General features: G+C 36.0%; 1 protein-coding gene across 14 annotated transcripts in view; it reads left to right on the forward strand.

Moving 5' to 3' along the window:
• The first annotated feature begins 2,583 nt into the window (after positions 1-2,583).
• camk2g1 (calcium/calmodulin-dependent protein kinase (CaM kinase) II gamma 1) overlaps positions 2,584-25,652 on the forward strand; it is an 87,191-nt gene continuing 64,122 nt past the window's right edge. For all 14 annotated transcript variants that reach the window (XM_067368695.1, XM_067368700.1, XM_067368704.1 and 11 more), the window contains exons 1-2: positions 2,584-2,773; positions 4,009-4,103. In XM_067368695.1, coding sequence (XP_067224796.1) covers positions 2,709-2,773; positions 4,009-4,103 — 160 coding nt within the window. In that variant the 5' untranslated portion in view covers positions 2,584-2,708. The remainder of the gene's footprint in view (positions 2,774-4,008; positions 4,104-25,652) is intronic.

Genomic DNA, 25,652 nt, shown 5'->3' on the forward strand with positions numbered 1-25,652 from the left:
ACAAGGTGAGATAACCTGACAAGCAAAGTCTTTTTGAAAGTGCAATGGGATTTATAAGAGCTTTATGGACAGACGATATAGTATTCTGATATTTAAATGGCAGCAAAAGCAATGTATACTGAGTTTAATCCAGAGATGAATAATTGTTTGTAAAATGTAGTTGAACCGAAATGGGTTTCATATGAATTTTCAAGCTGCTTAAAGGATAAGTCCACTTTCAAATAAAATTTTCCTGATAATTTACTCACCCCGATGTCATCCAAGATGTTTATGTCTTTCTTTCGTCAGACGAAAAGAAATGAAGGTCTTTGATGAAAACATTCCAGGATTATTTATAGTGGACTTCAATGGCCAATACCAAACGAGGAATAAAGGTCTTATCTAGCGAAACGATCGTCATTTTGGAAAAAAAGTTTTTAAATGTATTTGCTTTATATAAACAAATGATCGCCTTCAAAGTGCTTCCGCCAAAAGCGCATTTTCGTATTCTTCAAAAAGCTTACGCTGGTATTGTTTAAAGCTCTTTGAAGCTGCACTGAAACTGTCATTTTGACCTTCAACCGTCTGGAGGCCATTGAAGTCCACTATAAGGAGAATAATCCTGGAATGTTTTCATCAAAAACCTTAATTTCTTTTCAACTGAAAAAAGAAAGTCATGAACATCTTGGATGACATGGGGGTGAGTAAATTATCAGGAAAAATTTCATTTGAAAGTGAACTAATCCTTTAAGCAGCATCCTGTGGTCTGACATGATATTATTCATCTAAAACCATTTTGCACAAAATCTTTCTGATTATTCTATAATTAAGCTACTTTTTATGACTTTGTATTCATTAAGAGACAATTAAAAGTGGCAAAAGGTTTATTTATTTATTTATTTTTTTAAATAATGTCACCAACTACAAAACCTTACACATATGTCAGTGTTGAATAAAAAAAGTTGGACATGTTTTGTTAGTTATCCATTAAACTTTGTTTATTTTTATGTTATTATGATCCGAAACACTACTGATTATTACAAATAAACTTTTAATTTTTTTTATGAGATCCAGTGGGATAATATGACATATCTGGACTGACAGAAAGAAGTGAAATGAAAGTCATTTCTGTCATGATATCCAGAGGACATGCCTCACATTAAAAACAAATTAAAGCTGGAACTAGTAAAACGTTTCTGGACTGTTTATAAAAATAAACACGAAGTAGGCCTACATAACTAAAAATTTCAGAGAGAGAGAGAGAGATGACATTTTTAAATCTTATAGGGTCTTTGGGGTCTTTCTGGACCCCAAATGACGTTTGCTAAAATAAACAATAAAAAAAAACTCTTTGTCCAAATGACATGAAACTTTGTACAGTGGTTAATACTTTCTTGATCTACGAACAAAAATGGAGTGATATCTTGTTTTTATGTTAGTGTAAAAAAAAAAAAAAAAAAAAAAAAAAAAATCACACTCAGGGTCTTTGGGGTCTCCAGAGACCCCAGGCAAAAAAAAATTAGTTTTGTAACAAAATATATACATATTTTTTAAAAACAAAAACAAATGTAATTACTCTGTTTATTAATGTTTTAACTTCATATTTGTAGTTTGGAGGATTTATCATATCTTTTAAATTTATATAAATAAATAAAAAATATTTTGTTGAATAGGTTTTTATACAAAAACAGCTTTTTATGTAAAATTCACTTTATAAAAGACCCACATTTCTAACTTTCATTCATGGGGATAACATGGATAATTTGACATGGTTTACTGTAAGATTTTTGCCCATCTTTTGGAAAATGCAGTTTTAAAAGTTAAAAAAAGATCACTTTTACCAGTAGACGACTGCAGAGCTCCTCTATTTGCTATGTGCTATTTCACTAACTGAAATACATCTTTTCACAAGTATTTTTCTTTTTTTTTTTTGTACTGAAAAAAAAAAAAAAAAAGTTTTTCAATAATGTTGATTTTGGAGTGGGGTCTCATCATAATGTAACAATTTTGAAAAACTGATTTTATTCAGTACAAAAAATACTTTGACAAAAAGTAACTTTTACTGTCATAATTGTGATTTCATAATATTTAGATATGAATTCAACTGAAAAATACGTCTTTCAGTTAGTGAAATAGCACATAGCAAATAGTGGAGCTCTGCAGCCGTCTACTGTTTTTGTATAAAAACCTATTTAAAAAAAATATTTGGAAATGTATTTATATAAATTTAAAAAACATGATAAATCCTCCAAAAACTGCACAGATGTGGAGTAAAAACATTAATAAACAGAGTAAAAAAAACGAAGACCGCACAAGGCTTAAAAATACCATTTAGGAATTTGCAATTTGCAACCGATGAAAAAACAATGTTGTTTTATTATACTCGATAATAATTTGTATTATACTGTGCCACCTCTTTATTTATTGTTTACATAATTTAATCAGTGAAATGTTTTTCGTTGTATACTATGAATAAAAATGACTCTTACCACACATATTAATGAAAAAGAACTGTCTGTCTCTCTCTCTACCCGTGACTTTGCTGATTGCATGGAAGTCTCGCGTTTTCTCGCGTTATGTTCTCTCCACCCCCACCACCAGCCCCTCCCCTCCACTCTTTCCGTCTGTATCTCCCTTCTTTCTCTCTCTGGAACACATGAGATTCTCCTCCCGAAACCTGAACCGCAGCAGCAGAGGCATCGACCCCCCTCCCCACACGCACACACAACATGGCTACAATCGTAACCTCGACCAGGTTTACGGACGAGTATCAGCTTTACGAAGAGCTGGGAAAGTAAGTGCGCGCAACATTGTAGCAGTGTGACGTCATCGGCGCAAGTTACTCTTGTTTGTTTCGTTCCATTCTTTTATTTGGATGTTGACAGCAGGGAAAATGACTTGCTAAGAGACTCGTAAACCTCTCCGAAAGCCACGCACAGGGGGCTTGATCGGATCAAGACAGTAGGCTACTACAGTACAGCACTCGGTTCTGGACTTGATCCGATCAAGCCCCCTGTGCGGATCTAAGCTTTAGACGTTTTAAATGTCAGATTTAAAAGGGCTGTAGTGGTTTTGAGTAATGTATCTGTAAGCATAGAATGTTGAATATAGTATGCACTGTGTTTTGTGTTCACGCCTTGTTTTATTTTAAGGGCTTGCTGATGGGCAGGAAGGTTTCCTCGGTTACTTTGGGTATTTGGCTGCCACTTTTTACTGGTATTAACATTGTGGATTGTTTTATGCTCGTAACCAGAGATTTCAGTATTTTCTACTGCAGCTACTTAACATTATTGCAGCGTAGTGCACTATGTAGTGCACTAAAGAATATGTAGCTGTGTACTTGATGTTACAATAAAATATTGAATGTGTCGCACACACAGTTAATCACACTTTAATATCTTAGGAGGGGAGCGATAAAGAGGGATTATAAAATCAATAAATGAGCAGTGACGCCTTTCTGAGAATTCAATCTCACTTTTGGGAAGTGCATTACAGCCTTCTAACATGCAGATGCGAAATGCTCTGCACGCCGCCCATTTTTCTAGAGGCAAATGTCAAAAATTGTTGTAGGCTAGATAGTATTATGTTAAGTCCAATTCTGTGCAGCTAATTTGCTGTTTTACACTTCTTTTTTTGTCATACTTAAATGTTTTAACGATGTCCAAATGACTCGTGTCGGATCTTTTCAGTGAATCGGTCGAACCAGTTCACAGAATTGATTCGTTCATTAACCTGAGTATCAGACTGAATCAGTCCGAGTGGTACTCGAGTCAATGATTTTTAATATTTCATGAAAATGTAAATTATGTTTAGATTGTAAGTATGAACACACTTAATAAACAGTAATACATTTTAGAGCATATAACATGGAACCAGTTCTTTAAAACAAACTATCAGACTTCTCATCAATAAATTATAATGGAACCGCTGTTACGTCATTGTTGACTGACAGCTCTTCCTTGTTTGCAAGAGTCAGGTGCATCTTTTACGTTCGAGGGAAATCAAACGCAGTGTGTTCTTCATTTGCAGGGGTGCCTTCTCCGTGGTGCGGAGATGTGTGAAAAAATCCACTGGCCAGGAATATGCTGCTAAAATAATTAACACAAAGAAGCTGTCAGCAAGAGGTAAGCATTCGATTCAGCACTCTTCCAGTGTGTACGGTAGAATGGGATAAAGGTGCTTTGTGTGTTATTTCGCTCTGCGTTCACTGAAGCGAAGAGAAAAGACATCGTGGAGTTTTGTGGCTTTTATTCCATGTCTGTTTATTTGTGGTTGCGTACTGGTAAAAGTTGACATACAGCAATTAACTTATAGCACATACACTCATTTAGGTCATCTGGGAAAACAGACCAAAAATATTGATGACTCATCTTGCATTCACAGGCGTATCCATTTTTTTGTCCAATGAAAACTCTTTAGAATGAGAACATCTCCTCCCCCTAATTTCACCTACTTCTGACTAGCGCTAGACAAGTATAGTGATAAGGCCGATTAATCATTTGTTATTTGGCCATTTTTAGATTATTACATCGATTGGTAAGTAGTTATTTCACCAGGGCACAGGATACAAATGTTTTTAGTGAATTTTGAGTAAGTATTGAGTAAAATAAATGTTTTATTTGCTGTCAATAAATTGGCCATCAGCCACATAGTTTGCTGGATATCGGTATTGTCTTTTAACAACCTAGTCGACCACTACTTCTGTCTAGCAACATATGTTATATTTTATATTTTCAGTTAATTCATTCATTTAGTTTGTTTTTAGTAATTTTGTTATTTTTATTAATTCTTTAAAACATTTAACATTTTTTTTTTTTATTTCAGGTTAGTTATTTTAATATTTAAGCTTGTTTTTTAATTTTCAATTAAGTTTTAAGTTTAGGATTTTCATGTAATATTTATATTTTATTGTATTTCAGCTTTATTACAAATGCTGAAAATGGTTTTAGTTAACAGTAACTATACTGTAGCTATTGTCAGATCATAACTTATGGCTGTGACGTGGACTAAGGCCGTTGGCTATTCAAAAAAATGACAAGCCCATTGGTATGTATGTCTCGTCCTAACTTCCTGTTTCAATAGGAAGTAGTCGAAGTAGAGAAGAAAACTGAACTCCCCCTGATGGCCGCTCTGCACAGACCTGTTTAGCTCAATAGATGTGTGTTGAAACCTGGCCTGCTGGGATGGTCGCAGTCCTTCAGATAGAGTCTGGTGTGTTCATGTTTCTGCAGAGGAGAAGCATGCAGAAGTGTTTTCCTCTGCCTCTGTCCGGCCCTGTTTTTCTCAGAACTTGAAGAGACGCATGAGAATACGTGCTGTGCCCTGCAGCACAAATCTGGCAAATAGTCCCACCTGCAGTTTTGCAATAATTTTGTGAACCGTTTTGTGCAAGCATGTGTTTATCAGTACCATGTGGTGTCGCAGAACTTGCATGCTTTGTTGTGCAGCTCCTGAAGACGAAAGCTGCTTTTGATTAGAGAGAAAAGAGATGGCGCTTAAAAGGAAAAAAGGGATCTTTTTTTAGTCAGTTCAGTTGAAGAATGAAGAATGGATTTTTCCAGGAACAGACAGATTTAAGGTGTGTTTCAAAGCTAGCTGTGGTTACTATAGAATAGATATTGACGTGTGTTTGTTTCTCTCATTTGAATGTTCAGTTACTGCCCTGATAAACGGGAAAACGTGCGGTATTATGGGAATGTCAGAAAGGCCTGTGAGTCAAATTAGCTGATAGTAAACTTTTTTTAAAAATTTTTTATTGTCGAGTGAAATGATGACTGTGTTAGAGCCATTGATGATCAGTTCAGTGATTTTGCATTTTTTAATAAAATAAGCATTTTTCTGCTTTAGCTTGTTGAGTTTTGGTCTGCGGCATTAAATCTAATTGTACCTGCCTCAGCAGGTTGGAGAAGCTTGTTTGTCATAACGGCGGAAGGTTAGTAAGTAAAGTGTCTTGTGCAGTACGTCTTTCTGCCTTCCTCGATTTGCTGATTTGCAGTTTTCCATGGAGCTAATGTGAATTTAAGTGGAGAGCATGGACAATGAGGGTCTTGTTTATGGCACAGCCATTTTCTTTGTTGAGTGCTTGTCTCCAGCAGCCCAGGCAATTAAGTCTGGACTGTGCTTCAGCCGTCCGGTTAGCAGAGGAAAAAGAACATGACAGAATCCCTTTAACTGCTAATATGGAGATTCTGGAAGATGCCCAGGAAAAGGTGTGGTTCTTGTCATTGTTGTATAACTGTATATTCAATTCGTCTATGTCTCATTTGAGATGGATGATTGGTTTAATGTTCCCTCAACTTTTGCTGATGTGTGTGCTTTTAATTCTAGTTCAATTCGTATAGATTTTATTCACAAGGGATGGGAATCTAATGATTCAATTTAATGCATTGATTCAGATTACACTTAATGAAGTTTGTTCCTTAGCGATTCCATTAATGATTCCTTGTACTTTGGAGGAAGTGCCAAGTAATTGATCCTAAACATATTATAGCATTTACTACATTTTGTTATATATTTATGGACAAAAATACAAAGTATACAGTACTGTTTGTGACACTGAAGACTGGAACAAATGGTTGCTGAAAATTCAGCTTTGCCATCACAGGAATAAATTATATTTTAAAATATATTCAAATAGAAATCAGTTATTTTAAATTGTAATAATAATTTACAATATTAGTGTTTTTACTGTATTTTGGATCAGACGAATGCAGCTTTATGGCCGGTTCGCACAGAATGCGTTTTTGCTTTGAAAAACACAAGACGCGGGCAGTGGAATGGGACAAAAATGCAAGCTTTTTTGTGTGTTTTTTTTTTTTTTTAAAGTTGAACTGATTTGAACTTGAGCGGCATGTTTTTAGAACACCCTGTCATGTGCGAGACGCTGCAAAAGACTCAAGACTTGAGCGCATTGGTCAAACATGTCCGTCTAGTGCGTGTTTACATAGAAAAATAATGGAAAAGTAGGGCAGTGGAATGGAAAAATGTGTTCTGTGTGAACGACCCTTTAGTGAGCATAAGATGCTTCTTTCACAAGCATTAAAGGGTTAGTTCAACCAAAAATGAAATTTCTGTCATTAATTACTCACCCTCATGTCATCCCAAACCTGTAAGACCTTCATTCATCTTCAGAACACAAATTAAGATATTTTTGATGAAATCTGAGGGTTTCTGAACTACACATATGCAGCAACATCGTTGCACCTTTTGAGGTCCAGAAAGGTAGTAAAGACGTAGTTAAAATAGTCCACGTGACTACAGTTGAACTCATTGCATCTCAAAAGGTGCAATGATGTTGCTGCCCATGTGTGGTTCAGAAGCTCTCGGATTTCATCAAAAATATCTTAATTTGTGTTCTGAAGATGACTGAAGGTCTTATCGGTTGAGGGTGAATATTTAATGACAGAAATTTCATTTTGGTTGAACTAACACTTTAACTGACCCCAGGACAGGAGCGTAGATTATTTATTGAGAATCAGTGAAAATATACTTCATTCAACAGAATCAAATTTACCAGAAATCCAGAAAGGAAAAAGTATATCATTTACAAAATTACAATCCTACTAAATTTGGAATTTTCATTTTGAAGTTTTAACGGGCTTTGAAAAAAGAACCAGCTCATGAGAGTCAGTCAAGAATCAGAAAACTCTACTTGAATGTTTGTTGTTGCATTCAACAGCTTGGACGATACGATAGAGAGATTGCAAAGAAGTGTTATTTATTTACCGGCACCCAGTCTGTCCCTCTCGTCACATTTAACCTCGCAACTACAGCTAAAGCGTCATTTAGTTTGCTGTGCCACTGAAGGAAATAAAGAGCTTTTAGTTTTTTACTCTTGCATTCACATTGATAGAATACAGAGATTAAAAAAACACGAACAGAACCAAACATCATGAAAATCATTTGATTTTAGTATTTTTTCCAACCTGCTTATTTTGGTACTCTCCAGAAAGATAGATTAAAGTTGTGTTGCTGTAATGCTTCACTCATTGGCCGTTTTGACCAAGAGCTTGTTGCAGTAGCTAGGCAACCGCTTTGGTAGGGGTGTTTTTGATTGGTTGCCACAAACGAGAAGCTCAAGACTTGTGTTAATGGTCTGAGTTGAGGATGAGAACAAATGAGAAGGGACAAAAATCTCCCATAATCCCTTACTGCCTGGTGCCCTGACGTGCACCACACGTCTGCAGAGAAGCAACACGTCAGCGTGACAGAGGCTTAGAGTAGACGAGTCACACTCCGCACACCTACCGCCCAGATATGTGAAAAAAACCTGACAGTTTTTCAAAAACTACGGTTATTTTAGTTCATTCGTTTTATAGTGACCTTGGCAAACAGAGACCCCGTGCCATATGCAGGAATCCCTATCTTATGTGCCTAGATAAATATTTGTGTGATTAGCGGTCTGGCCAGGTCATATGACGACCTTATTAGCGGGTGGGGGAGGGGTTTTCTGAGCCAAGGAAATGTATGCTGTAATGACAGCAGCTGTGTGCGTAATGCTTGCAGCTTGGCTTATTCGGAAACACGAAGGTTGAATTGCTATAGAAATGGCAGCAGAGGTCTGGTAGGCACGTGTCCCCCACTGGGGCGCAAACACTTCCCAAAGGGTCTTCACTGACTCATGTTCTATAAAGAGGTAGTGCACAAATTAATATGGCCAAATTACATGTTCATTTGAGAATTGGTCAAAAGTGTAGGATATTTAATAATAATTATTAATAATTATTATTATTGATGAATCAAAAATAAGTGTCACTTGGAAAAAAATAGAGACAAAATGAAAATGTTATATATTAAGTTAAAATATGCACTAGTTTTTTTCAGTGTCACATGATCCTTCAGAAATCATTCTAATATGCTGATTTGCTGCTCAAGAAACATTTCATATTATCGTCAGTATATAAATATTTAAAACTTAATAGTTTTGTGGAATCCCTGATAATTTTTTCTTTGAATATAAAGTTCAAAAGAACAGCAATTTATTTAAAACTGAAATCTCTTTTAAAATTATAAATGTCTTTACTGTCGCTTTATCACTTCATTGCATTTTTGCTGAGTATTATTTCTATAAAAAAATGTTGCACTGGCACCAAACTTGTGAATAGCAGTGTATACATTATTTATATGAATTATGGAAAATAAAATTAATTTAACAGATTCAAAATGATCAAAAGTGAGGCAAAGTTCAATTAATTTCCCCTAGTATTTATAAAATTATACAAGGATGAGAATAATTCAAAGTGCTTTAGGGATTTTCAATTTGTAGTTTGATGCACTGTGTGCTCTCTGTTGCTGAATTTCATAAGAAGTTATGAAATTATTGGTCAATCCAAGAAAATTAGTCTGTTTTTTCCCTCTGGCTTTGGCATCTATGTATCTGTCCTCTTCTCTCTTACCTTGCAAGGGGGATTGCTTTTGTATTGAGGTTAATCCACTTATTTAATTGTATTTCACAGGCTCAGACCAGAGGGGGATGCCATAACCATCTCTTACATTGCGCATGTTTTTTGTCCATGTGGTCATAATTTCTCTGTCTTTGCAGACAAGTTGTTTAAACGTAACCTTAAACGGTTATGAAAGCGGCACAGAAGCTCCTCGGATCCAGTGGATTCAGTTTAAGCTGCTATTGAGAGGACTTAACCTCCCTAAGGCCGACTTGAGCCCAATGACTAGTTGCTTGTTTTGCTTGACGAAAACCGACATAGAGTCTGAATTACTTCAGAATTTTTTTTGTGATACTCAGGATGATAATGCCACAGTTCAGTTGGCAGTTGTCCAAAGGGCAGAACGACTCCTCTCCTAGTGTTTGCACACACAAACATACACCTACAATGCATACATGTTGTGTGTACACATGCATTATTGCTCTGAAATGGCTTAAAAGGGTGTGACCCCTGCAGTAAAATGATCAAATAGTCCTGTCTGGAGACTTGTCCTCTACTATGTGAACTGTTTTGCCTGCCCTCCAACATCATACTCTCGCTCTGACTGATCTGACCAGAAGCGTTATAACGCATTTTCATGTCGTGGGCCATTAAGATCACTGTCACTTATCCTGCATGCGTCTTCCCGACTGCTCTCTCCCTAGCGCTTCATCATTTGGCGTAGTCATTTCCAGCTGGCTTGTTCACATTTTTGCCATGCCGCTAGTTCCCCTGGAAGAGAATGTTGCGTAAAACACAAATGAGGCCTGTGAAGTGTAGCACATGTACATTGCAGATAAAGCCTCTTTGTGTTCAGTAATTTGGTTCAGTGAAGTGCTATTGATATATATCGTCTAATCTCAAGATTTTTAAGATTTTGTCTTTTTAAAATCTATTGATGGCCTTCTTAATGGATAACAAACCATTAAAACCCAATTTTGTGCATTCATTATCATTTTATTGTGTATAGGATTGGGATCCAAGAACCATTTCTTATTCATAAGAGGTCAATTAAAAAAAAAAAAAAAAAAAATACTGGAATCGAATGATTTTTGTGAGCCAGACTTTTCAGTGAACATACAGTACAACAATTCGAAACATTCTAAAGATTCAGTTCTTTTTTTACATCTTCAGCTGATTGTGAAACTCAGTGTAAATAGTCGTTAGTTGATTATATGACACATAGTTAAAAATAAACATTTTTTTTTTTTTTTTTTTGAAGTAGTTTTAAAAAAATAGATTTTTGAATGAAATACGCTACCGTTCAAATGTTTGGAGTCCGTACGATTTTGTGGGCTCTTCCATTGCCGTAATAAATAAGGGCTTATGTTTTCACTTAACAAAATGAGCATGACTTGAAACATTTGACCGTTTTTTCCATTTTGGTTCTGTATTTTGTCGTGTTTTTACCTATCAGTTACTACATTTTTTTATTTGTTTTTAGTATCGTTGGTTAAGCCCAAAGTATACTTTGGCCATCTGCGTTCCACGACAGTCCGTACACTGTCCGCATGACGTAATTTTTGTCATAATGTGGGTTCGCACACGTCTGAGCAGCGGCACATGTGCGAATGATTCAAGCGCTTGAAAACAAAAGTCCACCGAATGCATTGGTTTGCATTTATGTAGTGTCTACAAAATCTGTACATCATTTTTCAAGAATTGTTTAAATATATTTATTGAATAGATCATATATGGCCGTGGAATTGCATTTCATTTTTCCAGATATTTAATCCCTAAGAGTACTAAAAGAATCATTAGTGGAACCAGAATTGGAACCAGATTTACATTATTTACAATTCCCATCCCTAATTGTGTACACCAACATTAGATCAGCCATTTGCCTCCATGTTCTATAGATATCAGCCATTGAAAAACCCAAACTGGTCTTCCACTAGTGCAAACACACAGAGAGTATTCAACAATTGGTTGTTATCAGGCAGTGTATTACATGATATGAATAAATCGGAACACACGGTGCGTCTTTGAATTAAATTTTTCTAGTGTGTCGAGCATGTATAGGACAGCCCAAATCTTAATCCCCTTTCCTCCGGGATCATTGGCCTCTTTGTTCTGCCTCATTTTAAACTCCATTGTGCGATAGAAGAGGTGCTATAAGGACTGATAGAAAGACGTCCTCACTACAGGGAACGGAGTGGCATTGTTCAACTCTTCTCTTCCATCCATCTCTCTCTGTGATGGGAGTTGTGAGTGTTCCAGCCACACTCATTTTGCACTCTTTGTTCTGAGCTGCTGCGTACTGTGCCTTTAGTAGAACTTCCATCGATTGCTCTCCCTCCCGTTCCTTCCTGCTCTCTTTCCCATTTTGTTTCGCTCTGCGTCCCTTCTGTTCCTCATTTCTTCGGCACTGATAGCCTTATTAAAATCAGGTTATTGCGCAATCACTTTGCTGTTTTCATGAAAAAAAGTTTTGCTCAATTTTCACACACTATATGAAAAATAGGGGCAGTAAAATTAATTGGATGTAAGTCTTTAGGAGGTAGAACTAGAAAAATGTGAATACTCACCTTTTAAGTGCTTGCATGTGGGAATAGTTCTTTCTGGTACCTAGTGTGAGAAATTAACTTCTATTATGAGGCAATTTTTACTTCCTGGAATTGATTTTAAGGTCTTTTTAATAAAAATAATAATAATAAAAAAACATTAAAATGCACAATCCATTTATTTCAGTGGTTCTCAACCTTTTTTTTTCCAAGACAGTATTCAAAGGCACTCCCATCTAACATATTTACCACTAGTGTTGGGTGTAATTAATTGCTAAGTAATCTAATTACTGTGATTCAATTACTTTTCCCTTGAAAAAGTAAAGTAAGGGATTACTCCTAAATTTTCTATAGTTTAATTACAGATACTTCTGATGTAATTGCATCAAATACTGTGTAGACTATACAACAATTCTTTATAAAATAGTGGATTTAACATAAAAAATTAATGTTAAAATGTGTTTTTAATGTAACCCTCTCTTTACACACAAGAATAATTTATGCAATTGAATATTGTTTATTTGATAGAATTAATAGTGTAGTTTTGTGTCTATCCTTGTTCAACTGGTTTATATGGGATTTATAAAGTAATTAGTAATAATCCAATACTTAGTACAGTAATCTAATTACACTGTTGAAGATGTAATTTAGTAGCTATTAATTTTTTTTTAGAGTAACTGTGTACCACCAGCGTTGTAATGAAATAAAAAACTCAAAAATCTAATGTCAGTTTAATGTTGTAAATCTTTAAATTTAATTCATATTGATAAAATATCTAAATATTAATTATTTTAATCTAGAATAGAATAATTTTAACTAAATTCTCAATCTGAATGAATATGCATGTTTGTTATTGTTGAATGCATTTATTTATATTTTAGTAATAAGCAAGATAATGCACAAGATTTCCTAACTAAATCCGAGTTTTGATATCCTGTGCATTATGTCAATATATGGTACTATATTTCAATATAAACAGATTGCCAATTTTAATATAAACGGATTGCCAATTTAGCATTAACTTTTATTTAATGAACTATATATTAAGCATGTTAAAATTAAAGTATGTAATTGCGAAAGTATGTAATTCTTGTAAATGTAAGCACTTTCAACTTTGCTGTGTTTGTTTGAAGCCCTGTTTCTTTTGTAGTGGAAAGGCCGCCTACTCTCCGCCTACTGACGTAATGCGTAAACATTACGGGAAGCATGCGCTAGCCAGACGGGATTTAAACGTTGGCAGCTGAAGACCGAAGTTTGGTTTGAAGATGAAAAATGTACCAAGCACAATGTTCTCTCACCATTCCTGATTTCTTCAGTGTTCGCCATGTTATTGCGGCTATCAGAGCAGAAACAAAAGCTAATGCTCTCCATATGTTTTTCTGTTATCTCCGGGACAGAATCAGGACAGAAGTGGTTGAAAGTGAATAAAATTAAAATACCAGTTGTAAATGGGTACGTGTCTCCCTCGTCCACTTGTGATATGATCAACCAAAACGCATCTTAATAACAGGTGTAAACCGGGCCTGAGAATCCCGACTCATCTGACACAGAAATATTTGCTCAACAAATGATGTGAGATTTGGGCAGAACCATCTGTTTGACCCACCAATGGAAGTTTGACTGACCAATGGGGTGTTTTTGGCCTTTGCCGTATAAATATCTGGGACATTTTTGTAATTTTTGATTGCGTATATATTCGCCTCGGGCGCTGGTTAATTTCTGACCCTCATCTAGTACCTACTGCATAAATCCTTCTAGGGAGAGAGACAGGAAAGAGAGAATAAGGCGGAAAGAGCAAGAGAGCGATTGCAGGCAGAAACCTTTGCCAAGTTCTTCTAAAAGTGAATAGAACCTGCAAGAGTGACTCAGGAAACTTAAAGTGAGTCAGTTTATCTTTTGAAATGTTGACTACCATGCAAATGGCCCTTTCTAATCAGGTGAAGACGTGGGCTGTAATAAAATGTTAATGGATGGTGTAGCTGCCAAGCTGATTGCATACGATTGTCGCTAAGTGTGATATGATTCCGCTCTAATGAGAAGTGTTCATTCCACAATTAATGGATGACGTGCTCTGACCCACAACCATGAGGAACCAAAACTGAGAAGGTTACTTCCTGTCCAGATAGTGGTCGGAATAGTTAAATTACTTGAAGATGATCACACAGACACTATCATATCATGTGTTCTATTCCATTTCTTACAGATATGGAAAGGTGATAATAAATGTATTTAGAGGTGAGGCTGGGAAAAGAGTGGGTTGTATGACAAAATATTACATCACTGTATGAGTAATTTATATTGCGATGCTGGTATTTATCACAGTATATTTGTTTTTCCTGAAAGTTCAACCTCTTTAAAATGATTTGTTTTTGGAACCAAAATGTAAGATTATTCATAACCATTGAATGATATGTTTGTACGTGTTGTGAAATAGCCGTTGCATGTGCAGTTAGGACATATCAGTTGAATTCCATACTGATGCAGCCATAAAATCTCGCCATTTTATAAGCAGTATATCGTTTTGTAATTTGCTGACAGTTACGTTTAGGACCTTGGCTGCATTTCACGTTATCCAGATAAAACTGTAGCTAGTGAGTTGGCGCTCTGGGTGGCATTGAGTCATTGATCTTCTCTTCCAGCGCGGTTGAGTTAAGCCAGGGTCCTCGGAGATCCGCACAGGCCCTGGCATGCTGCATTGGAGAGCTCTGCCTACCCACACACTCAGACGCAATGGAAATGCTAAATTAGTCAGCTTGCTAGTTCAGCAGAGAGTGAGGGACCCATAGAGAATGACTTGTGACACACTTTAGCTGCTTGAAACCAACTTGGAATAACAGAAATGACAGCGATGCTGAGGGAATATTCAAATCCATCTTGTAATGTTGAATCTGGAGTGTGATCGTGCCTCTAGCCTTTTGGGATTGTGAAGTAAAGACCGTTGTTGCACTGCCCCATACTAATGTTAGCTTTATTTCTTTCTCTCTCAAGTGTTTGTCATGTAATCCTCACATACTCCTCTGACACTCCAACCTCCTGTGGATAAATATTTGCCTACTGGTGTATTTACTTGTAATGGGCCCTTACTTTTTACTGTGTGTGTACTGAAGTGTGTCATGTGAGCTGACTTACTGCTCATCTGGCACAGGTGCCTCTCGCTGCTTTTATCTCTATCATGCCTTTCTCTCTCGTTCTCTGTCTCTCTTTGTTTTGCAAATTTTTAAAACTGTAGGTCTGGGTGATGTATTTCGTGTGATGGTAGAAAATGTAATTTTTGGTTTGCATCCATAAAGTTCCTAAAATGTATAAAAAAATAATATATATATAGTACACACTGCTGTTGGAAAGTTTGGGGTAAGATTTATTTTTTTAATGTTTTTGTGAACATTGTACTTACCAAGGTTGCATTTATTTGCTTGTTTAAATATACTTTGAAGGCAAAGCTACATTTTTAGCTTTATTATTCCAAATGATCCTTCAGAAATCATTCTAATATGCTGATTTGCTGCTCAAGAAACATGTATCATCTCATTATTAGCAATATCTGATACTTTTATAATGATATAAAATGACTCATATGTGATATAAGATTTTGGTCATACCACCACACCTTGATTTTTTTTTTTTTTTTTTTTTTTTTCCTGTTGATTAGTATAATTTGTGCCTTTACAGTTTGTTACCATTACATCTATTTCAGTGAATTTATTTAGATCTAATTGAAACACTCTATTAATGTTTTTACACATATGTATGTTTTTTTTTTCTTTACTATCATCTTCATTTCTCTTTTTTTATGTGTTTGTTGTGTTGTTGATCTGCTCTAGTATTCAGCTTAAGACATTTTTGGTAGCCTAACACACACACACACTCTTGTGAAGCATGCAATGTCATGGAGTGCTCCTCTTTCTCAGGATGAACTGCTGACCTAAAACACACACATTTCCCTCGCTCTCTTTTTTGTATCCTGTGAAGTTGTCCTCTATCTGTCCCTTAATCACTCTATCTGAGTCGTTCACAGTTCACACAGAACAAAGCTCAAGATCTGTCCTGCCTCTAGAGACAGAGAACTGTCTGAGCTCCCAGAACACAGAGACCCATTTCTAGCCTGGACTGTGCGCCATTCAGCATCGAAATAAGAAGTTTATTTTTAAATCTAGTTCAGTTCCTGAATTTCAGTGAAGTTTGAGTCAAACTGTTTGCAGAATTGCGATTCTAATTTGAATTTAGTAGAATTAAAATACATGAATTTCTTTGTATTTCACTTAACAGCAGTACGTGTCAGTTAACTAGAAAAGGACAGTTCTCAAGATAGACCTGCCTGAAAGTTTAAAATCATGTCTGAAATTCTAAAATGATGAAGTCTGAAAGTGTTATCGGCCCTACAGACAGATATTATGTTATTAAAGTATTTGTTTTTATATACACTCTAAAAAATGCTGGGTTGGGTTGGGTTGGGTTGAAAATGGACAAACCCAGCGACTGGGTTGTTTTAACCCAACTGTTGGGTTAAATGTTTGCCCAACCTGCTGAGTAGTTTTATTTAACCCAACTATTGTTTGAAAATGACTATATGGCTGACTTAAAATGAATCTAAAATGAAATTAAAATGTTCATTTATTAAACATATTAATAAATGTTAATTTTCAAGATATGATATTTGGGTTCATTTTAAGTAAACAATACTGTAATTTTTAACCCTAATAGTTGAGTTAAGTAAAACTACCCAGCAGGTTGGGCAAACATTTAAACCAACTGCTGGGTTAAAACAACCCAATCGCTGGGTTTGTCCATTTTCAACCCAACTTGGGTTGTTTTTAACCCAGCATTTTTTAGAGTGTATATTTGTTTTTATTAACACTACAGTTCAGTAAAAGTTTGGGGTCAATACAATTTTTCCAGTCTTCAGTGTCACATGATCCTTCAGAAATGATTCTAATATGCTGATTTGGTGCTCAAGAAACATTTCTTATTATTATCGATGTTAAAACAGTTGTGCTGCTTAATTTTATATTAACTTAATGCTTAATTTTTTGTGATTGTGTCAGGATTCTTTGATGAATAGAAAGTTCAAAAGAACAACATTTATGTGAAATAGAAATCATTTGTAACATTATAAATGTTTTTACTGTAAGCTTTGAATTTATTGCATCCTTGCTGAATACAATAATTTAAACAAATTACTGACCCCAGTCTTTTGAAATGTACTGTATATACTTTCCCAGAATGCCATTAACTATATTTAAATCCTGAATTTTGCTGAATTCAGCTCCCCATGAAAATCATCTCACAACTGAGTCGGAAAGAATACTGCATTCTCTACTCCGATTACCTTGTATTACTGCAAAGCTTAAGGACATTGGATACTTAGTGAGTCTTGAGCTGATTGATAAGCTGAAATCTGTATTGATGTCTTTCACCAGAGCGGTTTTAATGGCTTCATTTGTGTAGTGTGGTGCTGGGGGTTAGAGAAAAGCCCTGCTCCAAACTCCTTCCTGCTGTAGTGTGAAAGTCTTCCTGTACTTTTTTTCTGCTATGAAAGGAGGAAGGGCTGCTGTTTCTCACCACTGAAAGTGGAGTATGTTGTGTCTTTCGGATAGATCCAGTGAGACCTAACAGTCTAAAATAATATCAACACTTGTCTTTTTGCTTTTTTGAAAGGTATATTTGACTGTTGCTGCCTTGCTGGTCTTTTTTTATAGACATCATGATGACACTGCATTCACAGTGCGTTAAACTTCTGCAATTCAATGAGAAATAATGTAGGACTATTGGATGTTTATTTGGAATATGAGTGGCTTGTTTGGATGTATTTTTTTTATTTTCCCAGCCAGTGTGAGCTTGGTCGCATTAGCAGAATAGGCCATTTTAGGAAAAAAATAAGAATTTTTTTTAACCTATACAAGTACAAAAAAGTGCACTAATGAATTAGGAATGGATTCCAAGGATGCAGTACAAGTCATTTTTTTTTTTATAAAAGCTTCTGTCAAATGCATAAATGTGAATGTAATATAAATGAATCATGCACAATAAGGCCTGGAACATTTATTAAAATAAATGGGTTCAGTTTAATTGAACCTATGTTGGACAGGTAATCCATCAATAAAAAGACATTATGTCCTGTCTTTTATCGAAATGGTTAGTTAAAACTAGTGCTTGTAGAACCAAGGCAATGTAAGACCTTGTTTAGCCCACACCGTCTCTGAGGGGTTTTGGAGAAGAAAACCTGCCGTTGGCTGATTTAATGAGATGTATCTGTGGACATCTCTGCTTCTGCCTTGAGAGGAGTGAGAAAGGAGAGGAGCAGAGTGCATTGTTTCTTGTTGAGTGTCATTTATGGCATTCATCTCAAGCGTTCATTTGAATTCCTTTTACAACATTATCTCGCTAATCTCTACCTGAATCTGGAGCTGAAGTATCTGTGAAAGTGTTTGTTTGCTTAATTAGATGGGGGTTTTATAAAATTTTTATCATATTTTATTTTATTTTTTTCCCACACGAAACAACTGACATTCTCAACAGCACTAAGAAACACAAGAAGCATTGTGCCATGAACGATCCAGTTGGAAGGCTTTTCAGTCTACAAATCACCATCATTTACCATGGATTTACTGTAGTAACACTAACTGGTCTGCCCACATTGTACAGCGGCCCACTGGGAAAACTCCCTGTGCTCCAGATGGCCAGTCCACCCCTGAATTGCAATATGGTATTATTGTGGCCGAAATGTGGTATATTCATATTGAATTTTAATATATTATTAATGTTGACATGTATTAAAGTAATGGAATATAATTATGGTTTTTTTTGTTATTAAAGGTGCCCTAGATTCAAAAATTGGATTTACCTCGGCATAGTTAAATAACAAGAGTTCAGTACATGGAAATGACATACAGTGAGTCTCAAACTCCATTGTTTCCTTCTTTATATATAAATCTCATTTGTTTAAAAGACCTCTGAAGAACAGGCGAATCTCAACATAACACCGACTGTTACGTAACGCCCCCAATATTTGCATATGCCAGCCCATGATCGAGGCATTAGACAAGGGCAGAACGTCTGGATCTGTGCAGAGCTGAATCATCAGACTAGGTAAGCAAGCAAGAACAATAGCAAAAAATGGCAGATGGAGCAATAATAACTGACATGATTCATGATAACATGATATTTTTAGTGATATTTGTGAATTGTCTTTCTAAAGGTTTCGTTAGCATGTTGCTAATGTACTGTTAAATGTGGTTAAAGTTACCATAGTTTCTTACTGTATTCACGGAGACAAGAGCCTTCGCTATTTTCATTTTTAAACACTTGCAGTCTGTATAATTCATAAACACAACTTCATTCTTTATAAATCTTTCCAAAAGTGTAGCATTAGCCGTTAGCCATGGAGCACTATCAAACTCATTGCAGAATCATCAAAATAAACACTGTACTTACGCGATTAGACATGCTGCATGACGAACACTTTGTAAAGATCCATTTTGAGGGTTCTATTAGCTGTTTGAATTTTTTTATGTTGTTCAAGGCAAGCGTGAGCTCTTGGGGTGTGGAGCACGAGATTTAAAGGGCCACACACCCTGAATCGGCTCATTTCTAATTATGCCCCAAAATAGGCAGTTAAAAAAATGAATAAAAAAAAATCTATGGGGTATTTTGAGCTGAAACTTCACAGACACCTTCAGGGGACACTTTAGACTTATATTACATCTTTTAAAAAAAAGTTCTAGGGCACCCTTAAGCTATAGCATTTGTGCATTTGTATTGGTACCAAAAAATGTATTAGGTTTGTTTTTCATAACAAATACCATAGAAACCATATAGTTTCTTTTTACCATTGTAGCGAGGTACAATATGTGTGGTTTTACCTGTGGTTATCGTGAACTAAATGTATGATGCTATGGATGACCAATGGTTGATTTGAATAAAAGTAGAGTGCTAACTTAAACAACTAAAATATAAATTCATGGCATGCATGAGAATATCAATCGTGAGGTGAAATAACACAATACTTTGATAAAAATATCGTTCCCTGTCATGCCTCACACATACAGTGTTATCAGGACTGGGACAGATTATTATTATTATCGGTGCTGGATTATTCAAAATCAAATTGGCAAAAAGGCATGTGTAAAACAAAGGACTTCATCTTTAACAACAAGATAAGGCGTGCTCTCTTGGTGAGCTTTCACGTTTTTGCTGTCACACCTGATAGGACTCGGTGCGTGTTTGGTTTTGACTGGCCTATTAGCAGCGATCTTATCTTATCTTGTATGTAGTTATTTGTCAGAAGAAAGTGTGTGTGAAGTATGGCAGTCTAACTCTCAGCAGGGGATAGTGTTCATGGACTCTTTGAAATTTGTTTTGAAATGAACATTCTGCCTTGAGATATGAAAAACGGCGAACCGTGGCGCTGATCTCTTTAGGATTTAGTAAAAGAAAATTGACAGCATGCTTATATACAGTGCATATATGCTTCTTTTTTATATAAGAAGCTCTGCCAGTTTTTATATGTATAGCAAAATGCTAAATAGTTAATAGTCTATTAAATGGAAGATCCTCTTTTTCATTTCCTAAATTGCCCCAAAACTTCATGTCAAATGTGAATCTTTCTGTAGTAAACATTGAGTGTTTTGCTCTGGTGTTTACATTATGTAATCCCTCCGATTTAATGAACACTCCTTACTGCATCACATGCGCGTTGCTGTTCTTTGGCGTGGGGCATTTGCCGTGCTTTTGTTGTGCTGCCTCATTAAACACGGAGTGAGCTTTTTCTCTACCGTTCTTCTGCACAGTCATGATTCTTCAAATATGGCTCTGCTGGTTACTGTGAACAGCTGTTCCTGATGGAACATCTAATTTGCTGAAGATCAAAAAGCTTATATACTACAGTCCAATGGACTTATGTTGTTACCCTGTCTGGATTTATTCAAAAAGCAATTTTTCCCCCCATAGGAAAGTCTGCTGCAGGTATGAATGACCGCGTAGGAGGGAAAAACGATGGACTAAACAGTTTGTGTATGTGTGCTTGTCTGTGTTTGTGCTTTAGGTCACTCCCAGAGGGCCTCATCTCTCCAAATATATCTGTACTCATGTCTGAGGGGACGCACACCTTCTCCCTGGGCTATTCTTAGGCCTTCTCTTTCTCTCTCTCTTTCTCAGGTCCTGTGGTTGGTTCATCCCATTGTGGAAATGTCAGACACACACTGCTGGAGCTGCATCATGCTCCATAAATTCTAATGCAGTCTACTGATCAACTTTTTTTTTAATCATATATTTTACACAATATTTGCTCAAATGTGTAAAAATGCAAAACTATCGGTAATGAAATTTTAAAAATGTGACGCTTTGAGTGCTGTTGAGCGGATTCGTAAACACCTCTGATTGGCTGTTGTGTTCACATGCTCATCAGATATGTCTCTGATTGGCTACAATGATCAACGCATGTCAGCATTTGAAAGCACACAGAAGTGTTTGAATTTGAAAGCGTTTTGAAAGTGGGAGTGGGAGCATTTGAAAGCAGGCATCTATCAGCGGAGCGGACTGGTCCACGATGGACGCCTGCTTTCAAACGCTCCCGTGTGTATATGTGACTTGGTGAAGAGCTTAATGATGACTATTTACAATGTTTTTACAGTGTTGATCATTGAAGCCAAACACAGATATATCCAATGAGCCGTGAACACAATGGCCAATCAGAGGTTGTATACAAATCCGCTCAACAGCACTCATAGTGTCACATTTTTAAAATTAGAGTACCGACTAGGTACTGAAGTCAGTACTTTTGACCACTCTACTCCCAAAGGTTCCAAAAGGAGGTTTCACAACAATGCCATAGAAGATCCATTTTGGGTTTCCAGAGGAACCATTCATTGAGTAGTTCTTAACTCTTTCCCTGCCATTGATGGAATTTTCAGGCAATCCATTCTTTCACTGTTATACGATAGTTGGCACCATTACGCATCTTCTGAAAGAGTACAGAATCTCCGGATCCAAAAACAAGTGAAAAAGAAGTAGAAACAAGTGATAGAAGCATTGCTTATGCACATGTAAGATAACGCGATCATAAAACATTAAAAAACATTAACCAAATCTCCTTAACGTTACCAAATGAAATGTCGAACCCACTAAGTGATATAGGACTGTGAAGTTTTGGGGGTGCTGATGGACTCGATTTACTCAATCCACATTCTGTTCATCATTCTTAATCCGATCCAGTCTTTAGTCATGTTTCCACCGCAGGAACTTTCCCCAGGAACTAGGGACTTTGGGATGCTACTCAGTGTGTTTCGACCACAAGCACCAGGGTCTAAATGAAGTTCCGGGTAAAAATGTTCCCCTCAGAAAGTCCCTGCTCACGAGGCACTTTTTTAAAGTTCCGGATCTTTCGTGGGGTTGGACTTGGGCGCTGAATATGCTGACTGGTTGAAAGTTTTGTGAAAATGATCAAAAAAGCTAGTGCTGGCTGGAAACGCTGGCAGGGAAAGAGTTAAAGAACCATTTTTTGTGTCATAGTGTCCACTGTGCGGAACATTTTAATAATCTAAAAAACTTTTCACCACTACAAAGAACGTTTTGTGCAATGATGGAAAGGTACCATGGATGTTAAAGGTTCTTCATGGAACCATAGCATAAAATGACCTTTATTTTATAAACAAAGTACAGTAACTGTATTTAAACCTACTGGTCCAGAGAAGCCTCACCTTGAGAGTTCCTCACAGCCCTGACGGCACCTCTCACTGTTCATCGGGCCTGACACTCCCATTCCTCTTCCTGCTTGTCCCACTTTCTCTCTGTCCAGCATTTCACTCCTTTCTTCTTTCTTTCTCCAGAGGGCAACATGTGAATAATTCAGTCTTGTTACATTACAGAACGGGCCGTCTTTTTCTGAGGAAGGTAGAGTGACTCGCTCTGTCTCTTTTATTACAGCGTGAACAAACAAACGCTGTGGCTCATTCACAGCCGCACTGCTGGAGCCGGCCGTTTAGGTGTAATCAGATGCGTCTCCGCACGCCTCCCTGATGCAGTTAAAATGCAGATGAAATGAGCTGAATTGGATTATGCGCATCTTGAAACATGATACAAGTTATGTTTGGTGATGTGTTCAACAGCTCGGTGCGCCTTTCAGATTGTTGGAGGAAAGATGATGCAGTCGGGTTATAAAGACTATATATCATACACAAATTTGCATGTTTCTCTGCGAAGATATTACAGTTGTTTGCTCAAGTCATGAAAGTGCTTGCAAGGCAGTTTTGTATTATTGTTCCTCAAGCATTCTGATTAACCCTCAGTATTAAACTTCTGCAATTAATATTTATCCCCTTCAAACTTTCTTTTAGATATTTTAAAAAATTAGTTGTGCTGTCTTATTGTGATTTTTATAAATTTGATACTTTTAAATAAATTTAAGATCACCTAAAAATGAAAATTCTTTCATCATTTACCCCCGTCTCAGATTCTGAAGTGGATACTGCTGTCCCATGAGGCTATAGGAGCTGAGGATCTGTCAGATTTTAAAAAAGCTGAAAAATAATGAGAGTATTGTTGGCTGGGCAGTGTACCAAGAAAGCGTTTCCCTGTGGTTAAATTGTAAATTTAGCAATGCTTACACAAGTTTTTGTGGTTGTTGTTGTTAGGTCATAGGTCAAAAACGTATGGGTCAAGCAATGTAACAATGAAGATTGTAGTATGTATGTATTTATACAACATACCATAATACTTAAACAAACAAATACGTTATTAACAGTCAAAAAGTAAGCTCTTCAAATTCAGAACATACTCTGATAGTACGGGAATTAGGATGTAGTTTATGTTGGACACCATGAAATGTTTTATTTTAGCTAAATTTAGTTTTATTTTTCTTAAATTCTGTCTTTCTTTTTTTTTATTCTGGTTTAATGGTTTATTTAAATTTGAATAATACAGGATATCAATTGTATTAATAAAACTAAAGAAATGTAATCTGTTAACATTTTTACACTAATATTGCCCTATAAAATGTTTTTTTTCTTCTTCAGAAATTCTGAATTTTGTGGTTTGATTTATTATAAATTTATCAAAACCGGCGGTAATTAAATTAACGCATAAAACTGAAATTTGGATATTCCTTTCTTCTTTTTTTTCAAAATCTTAAAACATGGAAGGAAGTTTTAAGTTTTAATACAAAAAGTTTATTAACTTTTTTTTTTTAAACAATATCACACAATTTTCCCTCCACGTTTTAAGATTTAAAAATAAGTATATTAAAACCTAAAAGCAAAATTTCAGTTTTATGCGTTCATTTAATTGGCTGATGATAAATTTATAATAAATCATATAAACCACAGAATCCAGAACAACTGATAGTACAGAAAAAAAAAGTTAAATTAAATAAAACCTGTATTTTTATAATTATTATTACTTTGAGAAGTAAATTTAACTGTGCATTGGTAATTTATTTCTGTCATAATTTCTTCAAATTAAACCAAACTTTGATGTTGATGTGTTGTTGTGGAAAACCTTGAGTTTGTCTGTGTGTGTATCTGATGATAGTTTTATGAAATGACATGGTAAAATGCTCATGATTTGAACTCTTATAGCAGCTCTGGAGATGATGTTCATGTTTATGTCCTCATATAGTGAGACGGCAGGAGCTGAAAATACCACAAGTGTACTTCAGTTTGTGTTCTCATTCACACTGAAACACTCAGAGCATAGAGACTTCATATTTCAATAGTCTTTTGTGGTTTAATATTCACAGACACTACTCCATATTCACAGACGATAGTCCACATTTAAGTGTACAGGCCAAATTTTGATTAATACAGCCTAAAACGTAACCTTAAAGTCCCCCTACAGTCAATAATTTTATCCTTTAAAACTCCTCTTTGATTATAAAAATTACATATTTAAACGTTTCTTCCTGTGAAAAAAAAATTCTTCATGTCTTAAAATAGCTTAAATGAAACTCTACACCCTTGTTTCATTGTTTCATTTAGTGTATGCGGATCCATGAATATGCAAATTAGTCCCCGCCTCCACTTAATCACACCAGCTTGGACTACCAGTTCCGTTCAGTCAACTTTAGGAAACACTACACAATGGCAAGTGGAAATATTTTCAGCCATTTTTGAACCAAAAAGTGTTTTAGAAGGAAAAGAGGAAGAGCGAATTGTACATGATTATCTTGTTGATGCATCATCAATCAAGTTGATGTATCAGAATGGTAATGCGTTTTATGTAGGCTATGCTCTCTACAACACTGGACACATAACGGCAACTGTTATGATTTAGCCTTTGGCTTGACTATGTTATCAAATGTGTTGCTAATATTACACAAGCCATGTTCCCATTCACCATCTCAGACTCAGACAGCTGCCTTCTAAAAATCAGCATCATTACAAATACTTTGAACATCACAGAGAGTCAGTGGAGAAAGACATATAGTTCATCATTTGTAATGCATCATATGTACTGTATAATTCACCCGCTATATTGCTGTATGTACCCGATTTTTCCTGGCCCTTCTTAAAGGTGTTCCTGAGGAAAAATGAGTTTCACAAATCTAATTGGCATGCATACTGTAATGAAAAGTTCAAATTAATTTCTTTTATTAGGTCGGGGGCCAGACTGACTCCATTAGCTGTAGCTTCACCAAGCTTGTTGTTGAAGCTTATATTTTCTCTCTCTGTGTCGTTGTGTGTTAGCATGATGTTCTTTGGACCCCTCTCTCCTTGACCCATTTAACGCCCGTGGTCTTTCTGCCTCTGGGCTCTGC

Source organism: Chanodichthys erythropterus, chromosome 19 (genome assembly GCF_024489055.1).
Source record: "Chanodichthys erythropterus isolate Z2021 chromosome 19, ASM2448905v1, whole genome shotgun sequence".
In the NCBI taxonomy this organism is placed as follows: domain Eukaryota; kingdom Metazoa; phylum Chordata; class Actinopteri; order Cypriniformes; family Xenocyprididae; genus Chanodichthys; species Chanodichthys erythropterus.